Source organism: Ambystoma mexicanum, chromosome 1p (assembly GCF_040938575.1).
Source record: "Ambystoma mexicanum isolate Mex_15411 chromosome 1p, UKY_AmexF1_1, whole genome shotgun sequence".
Lineage (NCBI taxonomy): Eukaryota > Metazoa > Chordata > Amphibia > Caudata > Ambystomatidae > Ambystoma > Ambystoma mexicanum.
Window position 1 is genome coordinate 796,127,559 of NC_090921.1, and position 24,270 is coordinate 796,151,828.

General features: G+C 46.1%; 1 protein-coding gene across 3 annotated transcripts in view; it reads left to right on the forward strand.

Moving 5' to 3' along the window:
* IL6R (interleukin 6 receptor) overlaps positions 1-24,270 on the forward strand; it is a 315,341-nt gene that overhangs the window by 271,226 nt on the left and 19,845 nt on the right. For all 3 annotated transcript variants that reach the window (XM_069651956.1, XM_069651960.1, XM_069651969.1), the window contains 3 exons: positions 4,883-4,920; positions 5,399-5,474; positions 6,561-6,696. In XM_069651956.1, coding sequence (XP_069508057.1) covers positions 4,883-4,920; positions 5,399-5,474; positions 6,561-6,696 — 250 coding nt within the window. The remainder of the gene's footprint in view (positions 1-4,882; positions 4,921-5,398; positions 5,475-6,560; positions 6,697-24,270) is intronic.

The following is a 24,270-nucleotide window of genomic DNA, read 5'->3' on the forward strand; positions in this document are numbered from 1 at the left end:
GAATTTATAACGTGCCTGTGCACAGGTGTTTCTAGGCGTGACAAGACAAGCAGGGGGAAACAAAGGGAGGATTGCTTAGCAGGCAAAGAACGATGGTCTGGAGGGTTGCCCAGAGCAATGCCAGAGGTTAGGATTAATTCCAAACCTTCCAGCTATCACCTCTTTTGTTTTGCGTAACATATATACATCACTTCAATTATTTTAGGGTCACTGCCAGCGTCCACTTTATCAAGGCTGTGGCCTGTTCAAGAACAATTTTGATTTAATTACTTTGCAGACGAACTGGTTTCTTTTCACCTCTAGATCCTCCATGCAGTGACTATAGGGCCTTATCATCAAGGGATTTTCCCTAGACCTCATGCCCACACTTGTTGTCATATTGGCAAGCAGTTTTGGGGACTCACTTCTCCCCACTTGCAGTACCCAAGGTTAGGCAGAGTTTATGTACAACAATTAGTAAGGGAAGAAAATAACTCACTGTTGCTCCTCGTGCGCTTCTATTTCATGGAGCTAACCCTTTTATCATTGTTCATACCTTGGAAATCTGATGGGCATTGGAATTCTACCTTCACAAGACATCTTCCAATTGGTCTTGTTCCCACATCATCATGAACTTTGGTTGATCCCAAAAAATCAGCACTTTGAAGCAATTATTGTGACATTTAGAGCTTCCATCATTACCTATTGCCTCAAAATTCAGAATGATACTGCTCCAGATGGGAACTCGGCATGCTCTACAAAAGGCGGAATCAATGGGATTTTGATTGCACAAAACAATAACAGACATTTTTCGGACAGCAACATGATCTGCACTACATGTCTATCTACTGCAGGCATTTTTCTATGACCGCATTGTCTAGTTTTGATATTGAAATGGACCAGAAGGCAAACATGTTGGCCTGAAACCTGGCTAGTCACCGCTGTTTTCTCCTTCTTCAGTTCTTTTGGTTGGGCATAGGAACAAGCTATGCGTAGGAATAAGATAGATATACTTTTATGGTCAATCTAGTACATCTAAACCTGTCACCAGCTCCATTCCCCTCTCATCTTCTGCTGCATTTACCCCCAGCTAAGAGCTGGGGGTAAATGCAGCCAAACCCGTGATTTGGCAGACCCTTAAATGCAGCGATAATAGCGGTACCGCCACATTTAAGCATTACCCCCAAACTCGTGATGAGGCTGATATGAGTGGAGAGTTACCATGAAGGCACCTTCATGTAAAATGGGTAGAAAGCACCTTTCATGCGATGAGACCACTGCACTAGAAAATACTCATACAGTGGTGGGTGCCACAGGACTTAGGAAAAGCCACAAAGATTGGCAATGAATATAAAGCCAGTAAAAACAAATATCTTTAAAGTGCAAAGGCGGGATGAGTGGAGATAAAGCAAAATCTAGGAAACTTGGAAAAGGAGAATTTTGGAATTGAAAAATAGTTACAAATAAAAGCAATATGAAACATGTATGCTACACCTGATAACAGAAGTGGGAGACGAAGGAATTGAAGCACCGGGAATAGAATGTAAAACAAAGGTCATTAAGTGTGAAACGCCAGCAGACATAATGTTTAATTTGGAAACCTCAGATAGATACTATAGTACCTTTCAAGAGCATAAAATAAACAGAAGTCATTGCAATGAAAATAGAAGTGGCTGTGAATAATTACAGGAATCAATATCATACAACTCCTCTCTCCATTTCCCATTCCTCTGTCTGCAAATATCTCACTTCTCTGTCTATATGTAGACCTTGCAAGCCTCTGTTTGTATCTCTTTTCGCCTCTGTATGCATCTATCTTCCATCTCTGATGATACCTCATGCCTCTGTCTGAAAACATTGCCCTCTTGTGTCTGCAGATATCTCACTCTTTGTTTATGCACAGAAATCAAACTCCTTTGTCTGCTAATATTAAACTATTCTTTAAATATCTCTTTTCTGTCTGTAGATATATGCTTCTGTCTCAAGTTGTTGCATTCCTCTGCAAATATCTGTCCTCTCTGAAGATGCCTCATACATCTGTCTGAAGATGTGACACTGCCTTTGCAGGTATTTCACCCCCCTCCCCCACCCGTCTGGTGATACCACACTTCTTGCTCTGCAGATACCTTGCTCCTCCTCTTTCTGAGTTTCATGTTCCCTGACTGCTAATATGGAACTTCTTTGTTTTTGCATTTCACACTCCTGTGCACGTGAAAAACTCCTGTGTCTGTGAATATTGCACCGCATTAGACTTTATGATGATGGGCCACGTTCGATTTTAGAAGATGGGCAGGGGAAGCTATGATGGTCAGGTGGCCCCATCCTCTATATGATGTAGGGCCTGGTGGAGGTAAAGGGGGAGCCCCCAAGGTCCCCGGTCCTTCCCCCAACCTGTGGTGTGCCTCCTATTGTCTCAATCCTTGCATATTGCCCCAAAGCCCATCTTACTTATAGTTGAACCCCTGTATTCAAATTCTAACCCGCATTTGCCATGGCAGTTCGGTGAAGTTATCATGACCTCTTCAAGAAGCAGGGCTTAGAACCTTTCAAACTTTCACCGGAGACTCAGGATCAAGGTCTACCTGGACTTTGCGTAATGTTCATAGAAGTCAAGCAGAGACAACAGGACCTGCGGAAGAACAGAGGAGTGGGTGGTCCTCCTGCCCCATATCAGCCGGCATGCAACAATGGTTTCACCTATGTGAGCAGGAATTAATCTCCTGCTATGAACATGCAGGGTTTAGGAGAGGCACCAACAACTTAGCAGAAAAACTGGGACTACCGACCAGTGTCCTTAGGAAAGAATAGGTGGTGATGATCGGTGCATAAACTATCTGGGATTCAGAATGATAGGCCTCCCCTCTTGTGAATTTGGTCTGCAGAGCCACACCTGTTAGCACAAACCAATCGGGAACAGCATCAAAGGATTATTCCAGTGTGACGCACCAATCACTGAGCTTGCCGTCACAGGCCTCACAGCTGAATGCAGTTCACTGTTTGAGGGTCCCGGAGGTGGATCTGGAGATTAAAGGTGATAGCAGTCCAGTGAATGAAGAATCTGTGAATAAGAACAGAAAATTAGAGCAAGCCAGAGGGAGGTAGCGGCCAAGATTCAAAGTGACAAAAGGAGGAAGGAAGAGAATGAGAAAGGAAAGGGGAGAGCAGAAAGATCTGGATATGGGAAAGTTGGAGGAGCCAAACCAGTCAAAGTGAAAGATTTAAAACAAGAGGAAAAGGGACCTGGAGATGGGGACCAGTGAGCAGAAAACATGGAAAAGGTGGCGAGAGGGGAGAAGAGGTAGGGAGGAGACTGGAAGTAGAGGGGATAGAGGAGCGAGGAAACCTAACAGAGGCTGAGAAGGAGCAACTGACACAGCAAAAACAAGAAGAGTGGAGGAACGAGTGAGAGAAGCCAATTCATGCCAACCATCTAAGACCTCAGAAGAGAAAGAAACAGGAGGAAAGATGTGCAAGGAGGAGAATCTAAGAGGCAAGGTAAAGTGGGCCCAATCATTGGAGGGTTTCGATAAGAAAAGTCCATGAGACGCAAACGTGGAACTTGGACGAGAGAAGAGAACACCAAGTGTCTAAATTGTGTGGCAGGGACACCTGACCAATCTGAGTTGACACTGACTTTGGCAGGCAGCATCAGACACCAGTGCCCAGAGGCTCACAGCAAAAGGTCTGCGGCACCAGCAAGCTTTGGCAAACGAAACCATCCTCCACGTGTGGCACTGTGTAGTGCAATGCAGGGTCCTGTGAAACCAGTGAGGAAGAGCAGCCCTCAACAAAGCCAAGAAGGAAGGGCCGAGGACACACGAAAAATAACAGACTGTGAGTGGCTTTCATTTTGCCCACCAGGAGGTGGAGCCATTGAAACTGAGGGACGGATTGATGGACCACGGTCCTTCAGCAAGCTGAAATGAACCTTTGTGTTCCCTGCATGACAAGTCTTGCATTTTCTGATGATCCTTTAGCTGTTACATCTGCTAATGTCGTGCGCCTGTCTGCAGATGTTATTTTACTATTCCTGTAGGGTATCCAGTGATTATAACGAATACAAAATAAAGAAGGATTTTTTTATGAATAAAAAACGAAAAATACCCCATTTGATGTGGGGGTGGGGTAAGGGGTTTAATATGATGGGGAGGGGGTTAGGGTGGGATTTTTATCATGGGGAAACGGGGCTAGTAGGCGACTAGTAGGGGACCCCCTTACCCCCAAAAAAAAGATTCAATATTTTTTACGTTGTTTTGAGTTCGGTAAAAATTCATTACTTATTTATTTATTCATTAAAATCACATAGAACCTTTCTGAAGATATTCCATTATTATGTATCCAGATATTGCCCTCTTCTTTGCCACTGTCATCTCTGTACTCATTTCACTGCTCATGTGCCATTCCTCCCTATCCTTCTCTCCTTTCCCCCCACCTCTCTCTGTCTTGCCCCTGCCCCATCTCTTGCGATATGGCACTTTTCTTTGCAGATTAAACACCACTTTGCACATATAATCTTCTCTCACCACTGATATGCCTCTCTGCAGTTATTACATTTATCTCTGGATATGGAATTCTTTTTTCTGTAGATATGGCTCTCTACTCTCCACAGATAAGACACTTCTGCAAATAGTTCTGCAGATATCTCCGTTTCGTTACGCACTCTTCTTCCTGCTGATATGTCATTCTTATCTCTGTAAATCTGACACTCTTGTCTTTGCAGCCAGGGTGCCTTTCTCCCTGTGGATACGAAACTTGACTCTCTCCTGATAAGACACTTTTTATATGTCTTTGTATAACATTGTCTTCAGATATGATTTTCACTGGTTACACATATATTGTACTCCTCTGTCCTCAGTCTCTCTGTGAAACCTGAATATCTGGTTCTTTTCTTTTGGCCTTTCAGATCCTGCGCAACTTGAAGAGGAATCCTCGCACACATCAGTAAGTGACACTTGGGGGCGATGATCTGGACCTCTGTGGGTTTGCAAACGTCCTCTCATTCTTTCATCCTCATGCCATACTCTTTCACTCTCTGGTATTGGCATGACAGTCATGTTGGTTCCATGTGCCTGTTCCTTCTGCTCTGGCCCGTTTATCCCGCCCTCTCTGTCTTCAGTCATCTTTCTCATTCCACGGTAAAATGAATGGTGAGCCCCCTACTTCTGATGACATCAGAATCCCTGCAGTGAATGTGTTTGACACCTATAAATTACATATGTATGGGCTCATTTGGCTGCCCCATTAGTAACAGACCATAGAGTCTTCCTGGTAGTAGAAGTCATCTGCTACCACCCATTCACAACGAGACCCTGTTAGTCTCTAGCATTTGTCCACCATTCAGTAACAGACACCTAAATATCTTGTGCACAACAGACTCTCAATTATTGAGACACTCTGACATTTACTCTGTGTGTTTCAGTTTCCAACAGATTATTCCACAGAAGACATGAACAGCTATTCAACAGGTGATTACAACTACAGAGACATTTTCTATGGTAAGGACCATCGCTATCACCAGCACAGCATAACTAGAGACAACCTCCTTATGGTGAGGGACCATCACTGTTTTAAGCACACCATTACTACAGGGACTATCACAACAGTAATAACACCAGCACATGAGGACTACATGAACTCACCCTATCATAACAGCACCAGCATACCGTGATCACTGGAATCACTTTGTGGTATTAGAGCAGTAAAGTGAGATGCTAAAGGACACTTGGCCCTCGTTACGAGGTTGGTGGTAACCCCATAACACTGATTCTGCCACCTGATAGATATCACAAGTGGCTGCGTAACGGTAAATCCTCATTCCCATGGTGAGTCCGATGGGACTCCATGGGAATTGGGACATTGAAGCACCAGCACTGTTTCTAACAGTGCTGGTGCTTCAGTGAGAGAAATGCTGGTAGGGGCCCGATTTCCCAGCAGGTCAAGCAAGCCGGTAGATCCGTGCCCCTATCGGCATTCTGAGTATGGCGGTCTGGAAAGGGTGCCCATACGTTGCTACTGGCACCCTTGTTTCCGAACCGCCATACTCATAATGAGGCTCAACTGCTTAACACTGAATCCCTGTAGATCCACTCCAGTTCCATCCCGTACCACCACCCGATCAGCTCTATTGTAACGTCCTCTACTTTTGACAGTGGGCTATCTCTCCCCAGATAGGTTTGTGCTATAGGAAACTACAAACATTCATTTGTACATGCGTACAAATATGAATTCATACATACAGCACAACATCACAACAGGAACTCTGTATAGTAAGGGGTATCATTAGTATATGTTTAGCATAATACAAGGAAACCCATTTATTAATAAGACCATCAGTATTCCATAATCACTGGCATTTACTCCAAGCTCCTATTAGATCAATGCTAACCTAGTGGGACACAGCCTATTAAAAGGGACACTTGGACTTGTAAGTATTTCATAACTACAGGGACTCTATAGTAGAGAACCATCACTATAGAATGCTGTGATAACTTTGGTTTTGATGGATCAATCCTTTCTCTTGGCACTGTGGCTTCTAAAGACCAAATTAACCATGATTATATGCCTCTCTTCCATGTCCATAGTGCAAACAGCCATCAATGGAAGACCCACAGACACTGCCATGGATTTGGGAGAATTACAGATACCCCAGTACACATTCTTCATTGCTGGTGCAAGCCTGGCCCTTGGGATCATCCTTTTTGTCGGAATTATGATCAGGTGAGAAAGGAGTAGCAGAGGCAGGCACGCTTTGCCTCCATAGGCATCGGACCTCTCTACCTGTGTCAGGTGTGCAGAACATACTGAGTGGTTGCTGTTGAGACTCCCTAGACAACCAAGATGAGTACAGCTGTGGGGGTCCATTAAATAGCAAGTTGTTTAACTTGGGAAGGAATCTTTGTATGGCATATTTGTGGATACTGGGTTCTTAGATCTGTTTGGGTTGGGTATCATGGACATCTAGAGTGCTTTCTTTTAGGACAAGAGGGGGCAGATATATAAAATAGTGCTAATTTCAGAGTTGCTTTTTTGGGTTGTTGTCATGTACAATACTGTCTTTGTCTCTTTCTTTGGGGAATGTTCACAGGAAACAAGTTCATAGGTTGGAGAATTCTGTGCCAGTGGCACTAGCTCTTGATGACCATTTTTAAGGGTTCTTAATTTGGGTACCCTGTACACCTAATGGTGGTTACTCATGGGCTGGTGTAGACCCAAAGTGCTTCATTTGTGTCCTCTTCTGTAACCAAAGTTATGTGCAGTAAGGTATCCTTCGTACTACTGTTGCTTCGATTGAGAGAGTGTGATGGACATCAAGGGGTACACACCTATGGGTGATTGATAAGTATACCATACTAAGGGCCTCATTACACGGTAGGGATTTACCGCCACCGGTAAAATACCGGTACCGGTAAATCCCTGCCGCCTTACTACGAGGTCCCTTAGCGGGTTGGAGTTTTAACACCTGCTTTTTGCAGGCGTTAAATACCAACCCGCTAAGGGACCTCAGAGCTAATTACGGCACCGCAAAATTGCGGTGCCGTAATTAGCGCCTTCCCCATTCCCATAGAGCCCTATGGGGCAGAAATGGGAATGGGGAAGGGCAATGGCGGAAGGGGGATTTACCGCCCCTCCAACCTTGGAATGGGGCGGTAAATCCCCTTTCCGCCAAGGCGGTGCCGGTATTTTACCGGCATGAGCCATGGCGCTAATAGCGCCATGGCTCACCGCCTACCGTGTAATGAGGCCCTAAGTATTAACCTATTGTATAGGGTGTCTCACCATCTAGTCCCTGGAGGTCTCTTGCTCAGGTGGACACGGCACGGCCATTGCTTTTGGATCCAGACTCTGGCGGTGGACCAATGCGGGAGGAACACCTGGGTTAGGGGTTCTCTGGAGTGGAGGTGAAGCATCTAAGGGGGAGACCCAGTATGCCTCCCTTCTCAATAACCCAACCCCATCCTATTTTTTAGGTTATTCCAACATCCACCCCCACTTTCCTACACAAATACTGAGCCGAGGAAGAGGAGGTCTAAGAAGAAAAACAGTAGCACTCATACATTACATCGTTAATACGGTCAGGCAAAGTCAGGCAATTGACCACAATTGTATACACCTCACTCACATTAACTCTCCCCACATGAATAAAAGGTGAAGAAGCACTGGGACACACTCTGAGCAAGGTGGGACACAGAACGAAGAAGTACTTCCAGGGCCTCAGCAAACCAGGTGGAGCAGGGTGGCAGACCGAGGGACGGAAGCAAGGGGGAGAGAAGCCTTGAACCTCTCTGTGTGAGGTTGTTACCTCTCGGGAATCCTGGAGATTGCAGATGAAAGACCGATTGAAAGGAAAGAGAAAGCTTGCATAGTATTTCCACGTTATCAGCTACCTCCTGGGTGAACGACAGAGTTGGGGAGGCGAGGCACCAGTTGTGAACTACAACCCTTGACTCCAGGAACAGAGCCGCAAGCAAATGCGAGGAGTTCACACAGCCGGTGAGTGAAGTGAATGCCCTGAAAGACCGGTCTGTGTGAAACAAAGATTGTTGTGGCAATAAAGTGGCAAGCAAAGGTTGCGCCTAAGACGGCAACCGGGATGAAAACGATTAAAGACTCTTGTTTGTGGTTAAAGACGCAGCATGATACCAAATAGCAAAGTGGTCATACTGTACGAAGCGGTACAATCGAAGGGCTTTATGATATCGCGCAGACAAGAAATACATGGAGAAAGTGGGAAGCAAGGCGTGCCCCCGACTGAGGGGAGCCTGAGAGTGAAAAACTGCAAGTACCACAAGGCATTGAAAAAAAGTGTCTTTAGGTGAAGATTTTGTTGAACTTTCTCTTTGTATGTTTGTGAACTTAGAAGGCATCAAAGAACCTTTGTGTTATAAGAGAAAGGCAAATGAGAAGAGAAGGTCGAAGTGGGCATGCATAGTGTTAGGGACAGACTCCCAGGTATGCCAGGGCGATGCTGGAATTTCGCAGACTTGGACGGCCTAACTCCCTCCCCCAGTATTCACGAAGGACTCAGTGGACTCAGTCAACAGCAAGTTCAAAATGTGGTTTATTACAGCCAAAACCAACAGGGATTGATACAAGAACTCAGGAAAATTCCAGCCTGTCACACGGTAAATGGCCCACAGGCCAGTTTTGTCCTGGAAACAGGTCACTGCTCCGTCATCACTTGGCTCTCTCTCCAAAACCCTATTGCGGCATGGGATTGGCCATCAGGAGCATAATAACCTATATGGGTACATATACATGTTATTCTACTGGCTCTTACATATCAGGTGGCTGGCCTGTCCCATCCCCAAAATCTAACTCACTACATTGTTGCTTCTTTTCCTGAAAGCGGAGAGTGCAGGAGCCCTCTCCCCACACACCTTCTACGGCTACCATCCGTTTGCTGCAGGAGCAGCTGGATCCTTTCCGTGCACGCCGTGCCGCGTGCTACCTTCTCCTGCTCCAGTGCACATGGCGATTTGAATTACGGTGAGCACCTCCAGGGCAAAGAAGGTCCCTCATATCCACCCTGCCTCGACAGAGCATAGCTGATTTTGTGCAAAGTTGTGATTTTTCAGCAACCTTTCTTGCAAAGAGCGAGGCCGGCTGATTCCAAAATGGCAGCTCTACATCGTCCTAGCTTTGATTCCTAAACAAGGTTGTGCAGCTTTTAAACCTATTAAGTCCACCGGCAGGCGGAAGCAGTCCCTTTACGGCAAAGGCCCATGGGTAAGGCCCTGTTTGCGCCTGTTCGCGCATTGGAGTGCCCGGCCGTGGCATGATATTGTAACGCTCACCTGATTCCCACAGAGGCGCAGGTCTGGCTTCGAGTGCTGGTGCTTCTTCAATGGTGAAGCGCAGGACTCTGAAGATGGACAGGAAGGGCCCCTCTACTCTGGCTTCTCTGGCTTGTAGGAATATTCCCCTGTGCGTGAAAGGGATTATTACCTACTGACTGAGTTATGCTCAAGCCTCCCACTCTCTTCCAACCCTTCACGATACCCTTTCACGATTCCCCCTGAAGTCTCACCTTAGGGTCAGGAAGGATGAGCTCTCCATCCTGCTTCTGATGCAGGGGCGCGTTGAAACCCAGTTACTTCACTGGATTGAGGATTGATGGGAGTTCTGGTAAGCTTGACTATTCAGGTAAGGCGCTGTAAAAGTTCTGCTGCAAGTTCAAAAGTCCAAGCTTTATAATAATGTTCATTGTCTTGTTGCAGCAAGCGCTAATGCTTATGTCTTTTTCCCCTTAGGGGCCGGGGTTCGGAATGCCAGAGATATGGCGCCGACCCGAAGTGAAACGTGCAGTTCCAGTAAATGACAGGTAAGTTCTGGATGAGCGCTCGGGTAATGTCTTTGCATTCGCTCATTCAATGTCTTTGTCCTTTTTTCCCCATAGGGGCCGGGGTCCGGAAAATGCCTGGAAGCGGCAAGACCCGAAATGAGATGGGAATGACCCAACAGGTAAGTCTTAGAAGAAAACTGAGCTTTTCCTATTCCTTTCCTTCTCTCACCTTGTTCTTGTCTTTTTCTCTCTAGGCTCTGGGAAGTGGCTGTGGATCCGGATGATCGCTGCTGAAGATGGAGGCGTCCAGGATAGGTGAGTGAAATGCAGCGCTGCAGCGATCGTAGCGAAATGCTTTTAAAAATGATGTCTTCCTTTTCAGGATCGTCGGTGTGATGTCTCCGTGGTGCTGATTTAGCAGGTAAGGTCTTTTGTCTCCCTTTGCAGGTGACCCAGGATACTGACAGGCGTGGCTGAGGTCCAGATGCAGGAGCTGACACGGTGAGCGTCCAGCTGCGAGGAGCAGAACAACGCAAAGCGTGAGTTGCTGATTGGGTGTGGTTTAAATAGCTTTGGAAGAAGTTCCAAGTGTGTATCCTTCCACCGATCAGGTATGTATCCTTCCCCGACCACACCCGGGTGGAAAGTAGTCCCACAGGTAAAGTAGTTCCATTCAGGCCTCAAGAAGGCCTGGATGTAGCAGCATGGTCTGCATCAGGTAAGTGCTCATTAAAACACTTGAACACATGTCTAGCTTTATGAGCCTGGCGCCTAAGGCGCCAGGACAGGGGTCCAACATGAGCCTGGCGCCTAAGGCGCCAGGACTGCGTCCAAAGGGCCCCAGCTTGGGCCCGCTGGCACTCCCCTGGGGGAAATGATGCCTGCCTCTGGGGTTGCTGGGTCGGACCTGGCTCCTTGGAGGTAGGCATCATGACAGATATACACTACTGTGTCCACCACATGAGGTAAGCACCCTACCAGCCCGCTTTACCCCTGTTCGAGGAGTCTGACTACACATATCTCCTTCTCTCACTCGTCGCTGATTAACTCTCTAAAGTTGGCCTGCCTCACCCACGTGTTGCGTACGCCACTTGCAGCACGGCCTACCCCCTCTTCTGCAACCTTTCATCAGCGAAACTATAACGACTCTAGAAACCTAACTTTGATGCTTTTCACTCCCCAACACCCGGATATCTATTGGTCATGTACCCACACCATCAGCTACTACCCTGCCCAGCAGAGAGTTCCTCAGCCCACCTACCTTCCGGCATCCTTTTCATTTTGCACAGTCTGCAGTGTAGCAACCACGGTACGACCTATGATGCCTGCCCTGCTTATTTCTACTGTACCATATCCTTCCTGCAGTGTGTAGCCTTAGCTTTTCAATTGCTTACTTTTTACCCATTGTGTTTCACTAGTACTGTGCTGCCTGTCACTAATATGTCACACCCAGTATTGCCTAGCATTGAATTGCCCGTATTTTGCCCATTGTGTATCACCTAGGACTATCTTGTTCTGCCTATCATGAGTACATCACACCCAGTGTTGCCTATCGTTGAATTGCCTGCATTTTGTCCATTGTGTATCACCTATTTATGTTTTTCTTTTATTTATTTGCATTTTTAAAGCGCTCACACAGCCCACAGACTTCGAGGCGCTGTTACACGAATTGTTTGTTTGTTAGTTGCGTAATCGTTTTTTTTTGTCTTAGTTGCGTATTTATAACGCGCTTAATACCCAGAGGTTTCTAAGCGCGGACCCGGGGATCGAACCTGTGTTGCTTTGTGTCGTCTTGCTTCCAAGGCAAACACGTTGCCGCTGAGCTATTCTCCCAGGACATAGGACTACCTTGTGCTGCGTATCACTAATACGTCACACCCAATGTTGCCTAGCATTGAATTGTCTGCATTTTGCCCATTGTGTATCACCTAGGACTACCTTATGCTGCCTATCACTAATACGTCACACCCAGTGTTGCCTAGTATTGAATTGCCTGCATTTTGCCCATTGTATTTAGCCACTGTTTTGCCTATTAGTAAGGCCCTTCTTGCTTAGCCATTGTGATACTTACCAGCACTGCATATTATGCTTAACCTGCTGCTGTCTATTAGTACTGCCCCCACCACACCCAGTCTAATTACCCCAGCATAAGCACCTCTGGCACCTAGGCCAGTTGAGCCACCTTCTGCACTTAACATCTCAGTCCATAACCTATTGTGCCGACTACCCATAGTGTCCAAATGGCCACGCTACGTAGAGTAACGCTAACCATAGGGACCCTCCTACCCCTATTCCAGACCATAACTGTAACTAAATTTGTACCACCCTTCCAGTCCACCTCACCACTTGCTGTTCATTACAGCAGCACCTCCTGTCCACTCACCCCAGCTGAATGGATCCATCTCTTCTCCTCCCCACCAACACCACTCGTCCCCTGGTCCCTCACCATGAGAAATGCAATACTAGGATCTCACTTCTTACCTAAGAAGACAAAAACCAGCCCTGCCATTCAGCAGGACAACATCAAGTCCACTACTGTGCTGACCAACTACCCCATCACTATACCCCCCCCTATCGATAACACCCCCCCGTTCACAGCACCTACATCACTTCCTCAAGTTACACCACCAGGAAGACAAAACATCAAAGGAGCCCTTATCAATGCCCGCTCCCTGGTTGCCCACGCTCTTGATATTGCAGATTTCATTTCCACCAACCAACTAGACTTCCTGGCCATATCAGAAACCTGGCTGTCCCCAGCTGCAGGTCCTGCCCCAGCGCTAGCTCTCCTGGATAACTATACAATTATCAGAACAGACAGAGCCACTGGCAAAGGTGGCGGTGTGGCTTTCATTGCCATAACTGAACTCTGCCTTAGACAATTCACCAGCACTCCCCTCCCATAAGCAGAACTCCTCTCAGTTAACCTACAGCTCACTGCCACCCGTACTTTACTACTCCATCTTATCTACCGACCCCCAGGCCCTATCACCACCTTCAAGGAAGACATCTCACTTCTGACACAAAATACTAAACCTGGTTCACAAATCATCCTGCTGGGGGACTTGAACCTAGGTCTCCACCACACGAAAGATGCAAATGCCACAATTCTGGAAAATGCCATCTCACAGAGCTCAACTGCTACACCACTATCCTCAACAATGTCCCATGTGCATGGTCAGACCACCACTCCATCACCTTTTCAATACAGAAGAAGGCCTCCCTTAATCCCAGCACAAACCTAGTTTCCCAAACACTGTCCTGAAATAAGCGCAACATCACTTTTGACAACTTACAGGCCCTACCACAGCCTATTGCCAGCATACCTCACAACTCAAATGAGGACCCCTCCGCGCTGGTTGAAATATATAATAATACTATTGAACGACCACTAAACAAAATCTCACGCCTAAAACTTAGAAAGGCCAAACCCTCAGCCCACATAAACAAATGGTTTACAGCTGACCTAAAACTGCTCCGTAATGCAAAAAGATCCTCTGAATCCAACTGGAGAAAGAATCCCTCAATCATCAATAAAGATAAACTATCCACGGCTGCTTCTTCTTGCAAAGCAGCCATTATTAGCACTAAAAGAGAAATCTTTAATGAAAGAATCCAGAACGCCAAGTCAAGCACAAAAGAACTCTTTACCATACTAAAGGAACTAGAGTCCCCTGCACCTCCCACTGAAACCTGCGTGAAAGATGAAGCTTGGTGTGTAAATATCCAGAAGGCTCTCTCTGACAAAATAGCCCTTCTACAAGCTAAAATTGAAAATAAAAAACAGCCTTGCCACAAGCACTAACACCCACAAACTATCTGACCCTAAAGGTCCTGCATGCACCCCTTTCCACTTCTCTCCAGTAACCACCAAAGTAGTAGAAAACATCATCCTGGGTCTCAAACCCTCCAACTGCCAGGGAGATACATGCCCAGCCCTGATTATCAAGGACGGAGCAAGAGAACTAGCACCGTTCTTAACAGATTTAATCAACTCCATCTTCAAAAGCTGCTCAGTCCCGAATAATCTAAAAGCGGCTTGGGTCATGCCACTTCTCAAAGAACCCAATCTAGACCCCAAAATACCGACCAGCTACAGATCGATTACAACAGTACTGTTTCTCTTAAAAATATTGGATCAAGCCGCACATCTCCAAATACAAAAACATTTGGAAGATAATTATCTTCTAGGCCTACGACCGAAACCGCACTCTTAGACCTAAAAATCCAGATGGATGAAACTAAAGACAAGGGCAGGCTGACCATCCTTCTACTTTTAGTCCTATCAGCAACTTTCGACCTTGTCGACCATCAGATCCTCACCAAACATCTAACATCAGCCGCAGCCTTCTCACCGAACGCTGCCAGTTGGATACAATCATTCCTTTCTAACAGAACAGCCAGGGTTTTCGCACCTTCAGCGTCCGCCCCTCCAGTATCCATCCATTGTGGAGTCTTGCAGGGTTCTTGCGTTTCACCTACGCTGTATAACATTTTTACTAAGCTCCTCTTTGATGGTATTGATAACCTGGGTGTCACCTACACAAATTATGCAAATGACACCCAGGTCCTCATCATGCTCTCTGGTTGCTATGTTAAAGACTCCAACATCATAAACAACATCTTCCTTGAGATCCAAGCCTGGATAGCCGCCCACAGGCTTTGTCTAAACAACGACAAAACTGAACTTCTTATCAGTGGATCACAAGCTCGTCTTGACAATTTGTACAAATGCTATAAGGCCTTCAACATTGATGGGACCACTATCAAAGTTGCCAACAAGGTGAAAACACTAGGGGTCTTTTTAGATTCCACTTTATCTCTCAAAAAGCAAGTTAACACCATAACCTCAACTACAGCCTACACTAACAAACTTATAAACGCCTTCAAACCTTACCTATCGACCAAAAGCTGCATTACCCTAGCTAGAGCACTGATCCCCTCGAAGCTGGACTATTGCAACACCCTATTCCTAGACTCTTCGGCGCGGAATTTAAATAGACTTCAAGTACTTCAGAATAATGCCCTTAGATCAGCACTGAACATTCCACGTTCTACTCACATCTCAGACATCAGACAGGATGCTCTCTGGCTACCGGTGTGTGACAGAATCATGCTACGCTCGCCAGTCATCACGCATAAATGCCTCTCTAAAAAAGCTCCAAAATACCTTGCAGACAAATTCTCAAGGAATCAGTCAGACAGATCCACTAGATCATTCTATCTCAACCGCCTCAACATACCAAAATATAAACTGAAAACTGCAGGAGGCTCCAGCTTCCCGGTGCTAGCGGCTAAATGCTGGAACTAACTACACCCAAGCCATTAGAGCAGAACCCTCCTTCTGGGACTTTAGAGCCAAAGTTAAAGCGTGGCTCTTCACTCAACATCCTTTCTAACACAGGGGCCAGCAAAGCTCTCACCATCAACCATATAGCACACTGTATATAACTGTATAGAACTACTTCACTACCCTACCAGGCATGTCTTGACCTTGATCTGTAACACAAGCCAGCTGCCTACAATTGCACATGACTTCTAAACTCCTCACTGCCACTATGTGTTGACCCTATTGTAAATTTGCAATTACGTATTATTATATATTGTAATTATGTATCATGTCCTATATTGTAATTTTGTAATATTGTGTATTGTAACATGGTAAAATTCTGTGTTCTTAGGTAAAAGCGCCCAGATACCCCTGGGTTAGGTGCAATATATAAGTAAATAAACTAAACTAATAGTTGGCTTACCATTGGCTCTCTCCCATTGCTACCCTATTGTAATAAACTGTGATTGGCTAGAGCTGACGTCCCCAGGTAGGGCACCCGAAATGGTTCTCAGCTCACTGTGCACCTTTTCAAGGTGATGTGAATGATAATGAGTCTGTATTGTAGCTTGTGTGCACCACCTTTGGCTATGAGACCATGTCCCGCTCATCGTAACACTTGTTGCATACTTGTTGCATATTTGTTGCAGTCCGTGTCTGGCTGCCTGTGATCTCCTTTCTCACTACCGATCACTGTCCATTGTCTGCTTCAGCCGCGTCACGTGTTTAGAGAATGCAAAATTGAGCTTCTGAAGCTCCGAATTAGGAGGATTTATTCCATTTCTCTGCAGCTGGTCCCCTTGTCGTTGAGGATTGGAATGTCTCTATATCTCCTGTCCTTGACTTTGGGCCTCTCTGAATCTTCTCAGCTTGTCTCCTGCTCACTGATTTGAGACCTGCTGTAATTTTCCTAAACTTTATGATGTAGTTTCTACATTGTCCGCATTATACTATTTTTATATACTATTTTCTCCATAGGTAAGTCCCACTAGGTATCTGTCCTCTAACTATAGAACTGTACGCTCATGTATTCGAGTGTGTGTTTGTGTCAAGAAGTGCGGACTGCACGTGTGCTTCATGTCTAACACGGCTATGTCATGGTGTTTCTAATGACGTCAGCAACATGGCTTCTTGGTGCTTAGCCAGGCTGTCCATATAGGTGTTTCTTTTTTTTTTATTTATTTGTTTAGTTTCGAAGAAACTTTACAAAATTAAACTAAAATCACAATACAATAAAAAACACAGTATATCAAAACACAGTATAGCAAACACTGTAAATCAAATCCAAGTCAAATCAAATCCATTATGACAATAAAACAGTAAAACACTAAAACAAGTACAATCTATCATACAATAATAAAACCGAGCATTTACCAGCCATTTACCAGCAATTACCAACCATTCTGTTCAGACAAACCATTAGTGCACTTTGCACTATCTAAACGTTTTTTAATAGTTAACCACAAATAATACATAGCGATATGGACTTTTTGGCTGTCTGTGTTGAGACAATAGGCCCAAAAATGATCACCCTTAATGTATTCCAAATTGTGAACAAATGGCCCCAGCCACTTCATATATTCTGGGCCCAATGTCCTACATTCTGTGAAAATATGTTTGGCAGTCTCTGGGCTAAGTGCATTTTGACACAAACGACAGTATCTGTCTTTTTTAAGAAGGCCCAACTGTGGACCCATTACTGTTAGTATCTGGAGCTGATTTATCCTCAGCCTTAGCCTAAATGCCTGCATACCCCTATTTGGGCATTGTCTAAGGTAGGCTTGAGGCTGCAGATAACTATGCACAATATTTGACATACATGCGTAACTCTGTAGAGACTCTACGTGCCTGTAATCTGCCACCCAATCCCACTGTCTTAACTTTTTTGAAAAAACCCTCTTCAGTGTAGCATAGGGTGTGCCCCTGGTAAAATCAGGGAACCTTCCTATGTCTTTGAACAGGTCATGGACCACCAGACCAAAACTGTCCCTACCATGTACCGGGGCAGCCAGGAGACTGAGCAGTTGACATCGAGGATTTGTATGGGTTTTGATGTATAACAGCCCACGTCTTCTCAACAATTCTCCTTTAAGAAAAGTCAAACCAAATTCAAGTCTTATATACTGAATTGTTGCAGATGGCCTGAGTCTCAACATTTGCTTCCAGAAACTGCCTTCTAAGATGTCTAACCATGATAAATCAGCCATGGCCAGGGCTTCCAATCCATAGAGTATTATTGGGCTAAAACTTTGTTTGTACAAGGCAATGATTGCCTCCAATGAATACCCTGCTGTATTCCTTACAAATTTCGAAATAGAGTGGATCATCCTATGGGCTGTAACCTTTTTTCTTACCTTTATACTCTTATAAGATGTTGTGCTATCGATATCTAACCCCAGATATGTGTACACCTCAACGTAATCAATTATTCCCAGGTCACACTTAAGTATAGGTCTCTTCACCTTCTTAGCTGAGACAGCCAAAGTTTTGGTCTTATCCATATTTATGGTCAAATTGTTTAAATCTGCATATTTACAGAGTGCCATGAACATTGCCTTGATACCCAAGAAGGTGTAATTTAAAAGAACCAAATCCTCTGCATACAATAGGCAGGGCAGGGGACTACCCCCTACCCTGGGACAACAACCCACCTCTGTGTGGAGCCAGTCTGGGATATCCGCCATATACAAGTTATACAGGGTCGGAGCCAGGGTACAGCCCTGTTTAACTCCTTTCCAATTTTCAACCATCTCGTTAATGACCCTGTCGTCCGTAAGTCGGACCGATGCCTTGGTAGATAACTGCAATCCCTGTAGGACACTAACAAGCCACCCAGGACAACCGGCTTTAATAAGTTTTTCTCAGAGTCTGGGCCGATCAACCGTGTCGAACGCGGTTTTAAAATCAACAAAAATGATGTATAAAGTCTGGGTACCAGATTTGAGGGTACCACGTATGAGTAAATCCAATACCCTGAGGTTATGACTTCTACCTGAACCAGCCCGAAAGCCAGTTTGAGTAAAATACAGGATCTTAGATTCCTCAACCCACTGATTCAAAGCAACCAATATAAATGACGCAAAGATCTTCCCTGTTACATCTAATAATGACAATAGTCTATAATTCTCGGGGAGCATCCTGTCGCCCTTTTTGTAAACCGGTAAGAGAACCGCATTATGCCATGTGTCTGGTATATGCTGATTTTGGTATACCTTTTCAAATAGAGCTCGTAAAACGAGGGCCTACTGGTCCGGGTTCCTCTTAAGAACAATGTTAGCCAACCCATTAGGACCGGGGGCTCTCGAATTATTCAACTTAAGAATTACTTCTTTCAAGGACTCTGTGGTGAAGGAGAGTGGCCACAGAGGCCATATAGGTGTTTCTCACTATAGTATTTGGCTCTTCAGCCATGCATGGAAAGATCTGTACTGCACTTTGTCTGTATGGCTGACTGAGAGGGAACTCCCAATTTTGGCGCCCACTCCTCTTCCATTGCTGTGAGCAGATCCAGAACGTATCTATTCTGGAGTGCCATCAGCCTTACTGCTCAGAGCTCTTTTTTTATTGCATTGAATCCATTCACTGTGGAGTTGATTGTCACCATCAGCTCCCAACGGGTAATCTGCAGCCATTTCACTTTTGTGTATGTCTGTACGGATGGCTTTATTGATGTGAAGAATATCTTTGTCCTGCTGTACAGTCTGTGTTCTGCTGGCATTTCATCTAGTGCTGTTTCTGATGCTTCTGAGAAGTAATATCCACCTCTTTATTCTGCTTAATTCAGTGGGCTTCTCTGTCTTGACTCTTTGTACCCCTTCCCCATACCGCTTCTTCCTTTTGTTAGTGTTCCTCTTCAGGAACTCATCAAGCTTCACATCTTTCTGGGGCACGACCAACAACGGCATAGTGATGTGTACCAGCGAGCAAACTCCTCCCCAATTGGTTCGTAGCTTTGTATGCCTTAGATCTGCATGCCCAGTAGTGGTCCATCAGTACTGCAGTGCCCACCTTCATCGCTGCATGCTGTTCTATGCTTCTGCATCCAACATTCCCACCAACTTCAACTTCACTGTTATTCTGATAGCACAGTGCTATTGTCTTCAGGGGAATTATTGGCATCGGTCCAGCTTAATTCTCCACCCAAGTCTGTAACTTTGCACTCGCATCCCATCCTTCAGGCACTTTTCTTCCTGCACCCTGTTCACTGGTGATTGTGCTAATGTCTGTGCTTTGCTTCCCACCACTCCATCATTCCATCCATCCTCTTGGCCATACACAAGTATCTGCAGTCTTTCCCAGATTCCAGGTTCTCCTCCAGTATCCTTCGCTCTTGTCCATAGACATGGAATTCTTCCAGTGTTATAGTCGTAGTCTCTCCCTTCTCGTGCCCATCTGTTATGTACTTTATTGTCCCGTCTATCTACCAGTAATTGTTCATCATGTCTAATGTCTTTATGTAATTATCTTCATTTGGGAACGTTGCTCTGGACATCCATCTCATTGTTGCTGTCTTCCCCTGGAACCTTCCGAAAGTTGTCACCATCGAGAGATACATTAGGCATTGTGCTCTTGCTGCTGGTATTTCAGTTGCTATGAATGCTCTGGAGGTATTCATGGCATAGGGGATTCATGAGCAGACATAACAGCTCTCACCGGTGGTTTCCTTACCTACTTTGGTCATATGTTTGTACCACATGTTATTAGACACTCGAACAGTGTCGGTGAGATACATGTCTACCCCTTTCATGTCTTTGTCAACACTGCGCTTACCTCTCATTAACGTGTCAGCAGTGTTCTGACATGGTCGCTCCACCTGCTTGGGTTTGGGGGTATGTTAGTAGAGGATACAGTGGTAGCACTTGCAACAAAGGAGATCCTCCAAAATATAAACACAACTATACCACTAGGAATAATCATGAACAAGATGGCTATCTTTTTTATTATTTCACTCATTTTTACCTGTGCTGCTGATCCTCCTGCAGCTTAGAAATATAGTTGCCCGCCTGAAGTGCATGGAGAAATGCGTTATTGTTTTAGTATTTTAAGTAACTCTTAAGCCCTGCGGACCAAATAATCATTTATGGCAAACACTTCTTCCCACACTTTACTGATGGGTCACTCATTGTGGTGAGAATAGGGGGATTGCTGTGCTCAAGCTGTGGGTATGTCTTGGCTAAATACTCTATAAAGGCAAGGTAATATACTCTGGGGGATTGTGCTCAGAATCTACTGGGTCTTCTTACAATGTGGACATATTGGTTTGAAAAACTATCCGGGTAGTGGGCAGCGGGCAACATGAACAGTCATCAACAGTTACAGCAGCTTACTCGTTGAAGGTGTGTAGAGAATAAAATAACAAACAGATATTGTATCCTCACTCGAAGTTGACCAGCAGTTCATTCCCTAACTCTGCTGCCCGTGTGAGGGTAACCATTCCATGTCCTCCACTGGGCAGTGTAAATTCCGAATTCACTTGTATCTCTTCTAGCTGTTGAACGTGGGCCTTGTCGAACTTGTTTCCAGGTGAGGCCGCTGCTTTGTAGGGCATGATGTGAGCAAGGTGGTTCCAGACCAACTTCGCCTCTAGCTTGACCACTGTCTGCCTCCTTTTCAGCAGTGTGAGGACCTGTACATCATGGCACATTCCAGCGCCTAACTAAGTTCCTTAACAGTACAATGCCCCCTACATTCACTGGGTTTATAAGTCTGAAGTCTTGTGGTGCGTTGTCACAGTTGCTCTCTCCGCTGTCTTCTGGGCCTCCCTGGTGTCGCTGTATCTGGCAAGAGATAAAAGAGGCACTATCAATCAAGAAAGTAATGTACTCATGCATTTCTTGTCCTAACGCATCTGCACTATTCTCACAGTCTTTCAGTGCTCTTGTGGGAGGAGCCAATGGGAGATGCATGCTCCGTCCTGTCACCGCATCATGGGGCGTTAAATAGCCTTCATGGGGCGTTAAATGGCGGTCGGACCTAGGCTTATTGTGCAATCCAAACAAGGCAAGAGGTAAGCAATGCAACCAATTGTTCTTTGTACTCTGCTGTGATTTGGCTATAGCCTCCTTAAGGAGACCGTTCAGGCATTCGCATATTCCATTTATTTGTGGGTGGTACGCATAGGTGACCTTGTGTTGAATGCCCAGCATTGTGGTGATGTGCTGGAATATTTCATTGACGAAGTGAGGGCAATTGTCAGACCGCAGGAACTCACACATGCCCCATATTGGGAACACGTCTTGGACCAGGAATTTGGCCGCTCTGAGAGCATAAACATGTGAACAGGGGCCTGCCTCAATCCACCTAGAAAATGGGCACACAACCACTATCATGCAGCGGTATCCTTGACACACATGGATCATATCAACGTAGTCGACATGTAAATGCTGGAATGGGCCCACTGGCTGAGGTATGGCTCCACTCACAACTCTCAAGGTATGCCCTGCTGTAAATTGTTTACATGTCAAACATTACTGACAAAGTCAGCCATGTGTTCCGCCAAATTAGGACAGAACAATGTTTCTCCATTGCGGGCAGCAATGATCTCTTTTCCTGTGTGTGTGGGGTGGTGCAATTGTGTCAGTGCAGTGTTCAGTAATGCTAGTGACATGACCATTTTCCCAGTGTTATTCTGCCGCCATAGGGCGTCTGTTGGACACATTGTACATCCCCTTTTAATCCACAATACCTTTTCCTTCGTGGGTGCAGCTCCCTGCATTTCCATGATCTTTGCTTCTGGCAGTGCGTTGTACCCTTCTTTTGGTACCATGTTCCTGGTGCACTCTCGCGCATGCGATGCTGCCTCCATTTCTAATAGTCCTCCAAAATATGCGGTGCATTTCGCTTCAAAGTCTGCTGCTGGGTTCCCCCTTGAGATATGATCTTCCCCTCTAGTGTGTGCTTGGCACTTCACTATGGCTATCTGTGCTGGGTAATCAATTACTTCGATCAGTTTGACCAATAAAAGTGCATGCTGTACTGGTGTCCCGTCTGACCTTCTGAATCCTCTCCTGATTCCCCCTGCCAATTCTGCATGTACTGTTGATGTCACGTAAGCTGAGTCAGAATATACTGTCACTTCTGTGTCTCTGCTGTGCTCTAATGCTAGTTCAGCTGCTTATGCTGAGTAATGGGATGGTAATCGCGCACTGGCTACTACCTCACTTGTTCCATCTTCTTTCAATCTCACTACTGCAGTTCCTGTATGTCTGACCCCATCCGTCTGGTCAATAGTTGAACAGTACGTCTTCCCCCTCAAGTGCATACTCATATACCTTGCAGTGTCACTGAATGCCTCTGTTTTCTGTGCAGTCGTGTACATAGTCACCCCCTTGTAGGACATCTGCTAGGAAAATTCCCCATTCCTATTTCTGCCCCCATACGCCCACCTCCTAATGAGGCCCAGTGTCTTGTGTCCCTTGTGCGTCCTATTCCGAGGTCCCTTAGCGGGTCTCTTCCTTAACGCCTGGTTTTATCAGGCGTTATGGACGGGGCCCGGTAAGGGACTTCAGAGCTAATAACGGTACCGCAATTTGCGGTACCGTTATTAGCGCCTTCCCATTGAGCCCTATGGGGGCTGAAATGGGAATGGGGAATGTTTTTTTCAATGGGGACTTACCGGTCCCGCAAAGGTCGGAATAGACCGGTAAGTCCCCATTGAACGAGGGCGGACATGGTACCGGTATTGGAGGTAGTCATGGCGCTAATAGCGCCATGACTACCTCCAACCTTGTAATGAGGCCCATTGTCCCTGCCCTTTCTGGGGTAATCTGTCGGCCATTTTGGAATATTGTCTGCCCAATGTATAGCACTTGTTTCTGACAATACTGTAGTTTGCCCTTGTCCACCTTGTATCCCTTGTCAGCCAGCAGTGTCAACATGTGCACTGAGTCTTCCCTACACTTATTTGATGTCGTGCTGCAAATCAAAATGTCATCTACGTACTGTAAAACTGTACTCTCGGGGGCGTGGCTAGGCGGCATGCCATGCGGTCGTGTTTCCCCTGAGCTCCTCTCCATAATGCCCGAGACATGTTGTTTTAATTGCTAAATTAAAGAATTTCCGCCCAACTTCGGCGCTGGAGGAAAGAAGAAGGGAGGCTGATGATACAGACGAGCCACGGGTCGATGAATCTTCCTCAAACGCCCTTGCTTTGGGTTGCGAGAACTGTCAGGGAAGCGGGTTGGTAACGGCTCTAAAATGGCGGCTCGCGTCTAAACCACCCCAGGGGCGGAGGTCCGAACAGTCCCAGAGATGCGACCCTTTCGCCGGCAGCAAGGGGGGCTTGTCGGCTGGCCTGAACTCGTCTTGACGTGGCCTAAAAGGGAACTTAAATGTGCAGTGCGGCTGCGGGGATGTGACCGGGTGTGGAGGTGGAGTGGAGACCTGCGAATTCCTCGCTTCGACAACAGAGCTCGGAAGCAACAAGGCGCTGGTCCCGGAGGGATCCGAGGTGTCCAGGGAGTGCGGTGCATCTACCCGGAATTCCCGCTGAAGATTTGCATCAAGAGGGAGAGCTCGCTCTGGACCCCGGTGCCCGCGTGGAGCTCAGCACGGATCCCTGGGGGCACTGTCTCGGGCGGTGCGGGGGGTGCGGCGGCCCGCGGCTGCCAGGTGAGCCGTCCGACCCCGCGTGGAAGCTGGGCAGATACCTGAGCGGATTGAACTCACGGAGTACACTTCT